The sequence below is a fragment of the Olea europaea genome, chromosome 6 (genome assembly GCF_002742605.1).
Source record: "Olea europaea var. sylvestris chromosome 6, O_europaea_v1, whole genome shotgun sequence".
Taxonomy (NCBI): Eukaryota; Viridiplantae; Streptophyta; class Magnoliopsida; order Lamiales; family Oleaceae; genus Olea; species Olea europaea.
In genome coordinates this window covers 4628665-4634911 of record NC_036242.1, presented here as the reverse complement: position 1 = coordinate 4634911, position 6247 = coordinate 4628665, and the positions used below count along the sequence as shown (strand labels likewise).

Genomic DNA, 6247 nt, shown 5'->3' with positions numbered 1-6247 from the left:
GGCCGTGGAAGAGGTTTCCAAAAACACGGTAAAGTAATTTCTAACAATCAGAAAAAAATTTATATATAAATATAAAAACTGACTCCACTCAATGTATTCCGGATTATGATTCTCGCCATAAAAGTTTCAATGCAACGCATGCAAATATAACTTGTGCCCAAATATTTGTCCTCTGGTGGTCCATTATCCCCTTCTTTTGCCTGGACACCACGACCACTAGTATGTCTCCTTGTAGCATTTTTAGGAGCCTAGATTAGATCCAATACCATATTAGTTGCTTCGATTAGGCCTTGTTTGGTAGAGATTAAAAAATTTTAAGTTAAAAACAACAAATGATTCTAACCACATATTTTCGCGAGAATCATAACTTTTTTAATTACACATTTCATATATTTTATTAAAATTTATAGAAAATATGATTTTAATCCCCATCAAACAGGAGTTAGATCTGATACCAATTGGCACATACAAAACATGTGAAATCAAGAACATCATTATCTAGGATCATTGAATCCTTAGATTGCAGATCAAAAACCAATATTTGGGGAAAATCTCCATGTTTGTTTCACATTATATGAAACCAACCAACCCACATTAAACTCTACTCTTGCTTGAGTAAAATAATTCCACAAAGAAGTCCTAATAACAACTAAATTAAAAGTAACCCTTAACTGTGTTATTATAGCCTCTTAATCTACGGCGAAATGTTTTAGGCTCATGATATTTAAAAGAAAGTTGTCATGAGCTAATATTTGTTCGTTCTCACGTTGAATTGTACTCGATACAACATTAATGTATATATTTCTCTCCAATGTATTCATCGACTCGCATTTCTAGAAGATTGTTTCTCATGTGCATCGGTCTTTTATTATTTTTAGTTGTCTAACAAGTATGATTACTATAATACTTGTGCAATTTTTAAAATTAACGTACACACGTGAAGACGTTAATGAATACATCTAAGGGAAGTTAAATTACTTCATAAAAGGATGAAGTCAATGCATTTATTTCACTTAAGATTGGATCTCTCAACTAGTTGTTCTACCAATATTACACAAATGATACTTTAATTTAATACTTGATTGTTTAATGTTCGATATTACTAATTAATCAGTCTTTTATTACTTTATTTCTAGTAGGAGTTTTCTTAGGTATTGTTTGAAAGGGATTTTTAAAATTTTTTTTTTTCCTAAAACCATTTTTGAAAGTTCAGGTCTAGACACTACACACTACTTCAACTTTTAAGATTATCAAGTTTACGTTTCAGACAATTTATTAATTCGATCTTACCTGCGGAATTGGTTAATTAAAGCAACAAGTCACTTTTAATTAGTTTTCTAGATGATTAAACATACAAGTCCGTTTTCCTATGTTTGACTGCCACAATTGTAATAATATGGAAAATAATAAAACAATTCACAATTTATTGACAGAGAAAATCAATATGGGAAAAACTCCGAGACCAACTACCTTCACTATAGTCAATCAGGGTTACAGTGCGATTCCAGACTAACAACTCCCTTTAGTTCTAGCTATTGTAATTTCTATAAATTCTAAGACCCGCTGTCAATCTTCCAGTCTCTCGATCTACTGCCGTAGATACTGTCTAGCCACTCCACTAGACTTCCCGATCTACCTCTTACAACCCACAAGATCTGCTGTCTTTTTTCCAACCTTCTGATCTTAAATTGATTGCCTTTTCTTAGTGGAATTCTCAAAAACCTCATGTTCTGGTACTTTTCCCATGCTTGAAGTCCACATCTTTCAATTCCCAACGAGAGAGTCTCTTCCTCAATGAATTAAGGAAGCCAAGTGTTTTGGATTACAAAGATATAATGTCTTCCTAAAACTAGGTTGCTAGATCTCAAGAATTAATGATTGATTCCACCAGTTGAAATGTGTTCTTGGATCTCTCAAAGACAATATGAAAGTGTTTCTCAATGATAACTATGTAGCAACCTCTGAAAAATTTTCCATGACTTCTATATTTATAGGTGGGGGGCGAATAAGTGTCAGGGTCTTGTAAAACTCTTCAAATCGTGACCTAGAGTTTGGTCGGATACAACTGTCGCTCGAGCGAGTAGCTAGCGACACGCGAGCGGCAGTTGAGCAGTCGTCTGTATTTTTATCATAACTTTCTATTCTGATGCCCGATTGAAGTGATTTAAAATACATCGAAAAGCTAACTCAAAGGACTACAAATCTTCTAGCAATAGCCTTGTCCAAATTTCAATGTTTCTATGCTAAAAATGCTTTGCAAGTTACGACTGAGAATTTGGAATATAAGCTTATATCGCTCTTTGATATCCTTTAAACTTCTAATTGCATTCCAATGATTATATATGATTTTCTTGGACAACTTGGACTCAATCCATTTAAAAAAAAAAAAATGCCAATACACTAGAAACCTAACAATTTTTAACCAAACAATTGATGGAATCCATAATTATTCACTACTTTTTAACCATACATTCTTCAAAAAATTATTTTTCTATTAGAAAAGTCTCTCCCAAAGAACAGCTAGAAAGGGATTTTTGATTAAATTAGGATTTAGGGTTTTATTTTAAGTAGGTTGTTCCCGAGTATTTATTAAAATTCATTTGATTGGTCTTCACATATCCACCAATTCGTTAATTTGTGCCCGTATGCGTTTGTAATTCGAAGTTTGTTATCGTTTACGCTTCTGCATGTATAACCATAGCTGAAGAGGTATTCCATGTTTGGCAAGAAGAAGTGAGGAAAGTGATTAGTGCGACAACTGAGATAAGTTAAAAAAGTGCTTAAAGTTTGTAATTGGATGGTCATTTTTTTCTCTAACACATTTATATAACAAAAGGAGTGCTGAAGTTTGCTAGTGAATAGGATTAAATTTACTTTTCGAAGCTAGAAAATAGTTGCTGTTGAAATTAAAGGGGGAAGCAATCAAACTTCTCCTGCAAATCCACCACGAAATACAAGGAGAAAATCTTATTAATACATAAAAGCAAACCAGTGAATTCAAACGAACAAAAGCCTACAATGAAAGTGCTTAACCTTATTCATTTTGATTTTCTAAGGAAGAACACGTTTAGCTAGATCGTGCAGGCACCGGGACGATTTTGATACCACCAATGGTGACATCTTCGCCGTTGGATCTTGGTACGATTGTCACTACAACGGTGTCATCCTCAGAAACATCAATTTCTTCGTACAGGGATGTCAATCTCAATGAAATATTTGCGGTGCCTTTCTTGTTTTTAGATTTGTGTGGCACTTGTGCGAAAGATCCAGCATATTCAGCCCTGTCCAACTCTTCAATCTTGTCATCTTCATCATTGATGAACACATCGAACTTGATGAATTTTGTACTGTCTGTCTCTATATTTTCAAGCATCAGTTGCTCGTCAACTTTTCCCTTCGCAGACTTAGGGACAATAACTCTCACAGTCTCTTTCAGGTTTACAGGTAACACACTTGCTGCAGTCTTAGCGTCAGAAATGTTCGAAACTTTAGCCTTGGTTGCCTTCTTCGGTGGCCTGTAGTTTAGCCAGGGAAGATCAATTCTGTCATAATCATATCCCAATCTTCTTTGGTCCAAACAGTCGCCAGCTTTCACACGGACAAGCCGCTTATTTTCATCGTAGAAAAGGAACTCGGCGTTCAAGTAATCTGCTGAAGTGATGTCCTTAGGGACATCGGTTTCCAGGACATCTCGCCATATAGTCCACATCCGATCAACATTCGAATGGTGACAATAGAAAACTGGGTCTCGGCCTGCGGAGTAAAAGTTGCCCATGTCCTCATTATATTTGTTGGGTCCTGTTCTATCCTTGGTTCCAACCCACCAATGTATTCCAGTGTGAGAACCATTTTCTGAAGAGCCCCCTCCTGGACTTGGATTTGTTCCAGCACAGTAAGGTTTTCCCATGAAATCATTTGTGGTGCTGACGCTGCGAACCATTTCACTGTAAATCGAAGTGAGATTGTTCGCCACCAGCTGTAGACTGTCTGTGCTGCCGGAGAATGTCAGGTCGACAATGGCAGATCCCCTATTGTTTGGATCCCGCTTTTCATCGTATAGAGGTGAGTTGGAGTTATCGAAAATCGGAGGCAATGTCATGCCCTTAGGATTGTCCCAGTTCCAGAATGGCAGAACGAAAGTTGGGTCACCAATCAAATTTCCCAAGATTCTTTCATAGAAATACAGGTACCACCTGTGGAAAGGAAAAAAGAGCCAAGAATTGTGAACTTGAAGGTCAAGATTGTTGTATCCAACTTGATCGTGAGCTCCATTGCAATAGGCACAATGAATATTGGCTTGTTGCGTGAAGCCACGTGGATCTTGTGGGTCGGTTTTATCGAGCTCCCTCATCCGCCTAATGGCTTCTTCGTACTTGGCCACTTGTTCGCTGCTGGCCCTATGAGCAGCCGGCCTAGTGCGCATAATCTGCACCGGTGGAAGCTTGTAATCGATGATCTTATCAGCTGGTGGAGGGCAACATTTAGCGTCTAGAGCGTCACCAGATTGAACGTCATGGGCATCACCGCACTTGGTGAAGTCGGGAGCTTGTACGGGGTCGGCATAGGCCGAAGGATTCCCCAAAATGTTGGCTGCACCATACATTCCCCCTAGCCCAAGAAGCATATTTCTCCTATCGATCTTCCCTTGGGAAGTTTCGACATTTTTCTTGGCATCGCATGACACCTGAAAGTGGTTGCTCCGCCTTGGACGAGTGAACAAATATGATGGCTTGGCGGAGAGAGGCTGAGTTGAGGAAGAACGGGAACGGGTATTGGAGGAGAGAATAGTGCATGAGGCTTGAAGAGAAGCCATAATTTGTAATTTTCTTGGATGTGAGTTGCATGAGATCCCAATGCTTGTTTATATAGACTTTAATTTCAATGGTCCAATGTTGGACTATTATTTTAGTACTAGTTGAATTATACAAATTCATTCCAAATCAAACATTAATTTCAAAAATGAATTCATAATTCCTATTCTCTATTATTTACATATTAAGTGAGATTCACTAATATTCAACTTGAAAAATTATTTACAAATTTGTCAACGGAGATTGTCTCTTCTCTAAGTTATCCACCTACCACAGTTTTGTCTTAACATAATATGGTTAAACACGTGCATTAATTTCGCAATTCTATTTTTAATTTGGATAAAATCAAATTGTAGATCGCCTTTTTGTATAATAAGTAAGCGAATGAAACTTAAACTTAAAAATTTCGCTTTGTCTCCTCCATGTGATGCACACTAAACTAATTAATTACATATTTCGTACTTAATTAGCCCATACGATATTTTATTTATTTATATTTTTAATTTTTTTTTTTTACAATTAAGCCAAATTTAGATAAGATTTAAAAGGATACCAAACCTTGATGATAGTTTGGCATGGCATTGCAGTGGTGAGGGTGATAGACTATATATTCGTTAGGTTACACGAAATTTAAAAAAAAAAAATGCGAAACATGTCGCTACATAAGTTGACATGTGATAATATTATTTAATTTAAAAATAAAACACGGAGAAAATGTTACATGAAAAGCTATTACTTAATTTACAATGTAATATTTAATTTTCAGAAAGCTGCTTAAAATTGATTAAAAATTAAAATAACACTTCCCATTAAAATTTCAAATGGATACCTAATGCGGTTGTTTACTCATAAGAACCAATGCGAACTCAATCTGGAAAAGAATATAATGAAGGATAGCATATGTTTATTAAATTATGTAAAATGGTAATAAAATAAGGGGATTTATAAGCACGACTGAGTGACACACTATTCTATAAATTGTAATGTATTTTAATTTATTGAAGAATGAAAATGTTGACCAGTGAATAGTACCATTCTTTTTTTCAATCAAAATCTTCAAATATTTGTTGAGATCTTCAATGAAATTTCCTTCGAGTTTCTCGATGAGAAAGAAATGAAAATAATTAAATAATCTACGCATTATTAATTTAATTAAAACCATGTTATAAATACTAGATATAAATAGTAAGTGTAACATTTTAATATCACATCACTAATCCTGCTTTACCTTGTGAGTTCATCTGCCCTCTAAATAACTAAGAGCTCGTTCAGTAACCATTTTCTTCAAAATGTATTTTTTTCTATCTTCTTTTCAACCACACATTTTTTATTAAAATAATATTACACGTAAATTAAAAACTTTTTCTTATTTTTCAACCACACATTTCACATCAATTTACTATTCCAAAATACATTTTTACATAAAAATGTCTATC

At 35.1% G+C, this 6247-nt stretch overlaps 1 protein-coding gene across 1 annotated transcript; it reads right to left on the bottom strand.

Moving 5' to 3' along the window:
* Positions 1-2839: 2839 nt before the first annotated feature.
* Positions 2840-4820, bottom strand: LOC111395580 (polyphenol oxidase I, chloroplastic-like). Its single transcript, XM_023021620.1, has one exon. It carries the CDS (start codon positions 4811-4813, stop codon positions 3068-3070), a length of 1746 nt encoding a protein of 581 aa, XP_022877388.1. The 5' UTR covers positions 4814-4820; the 3' UTR covers positions 2840-3067.
* Between the last annotated feature and the right edge of the window lie 1427 nt (positions 4821-6247).

Coding starts and splice junctions, on each gene's coding strand:
- LOC111395580 (XM_023021620.1), bottom strand. CDS start 4,813: ATGGCTTCTCTTCAAGCCTCATGCACTATTCTCTCCTCCAATACCCGT.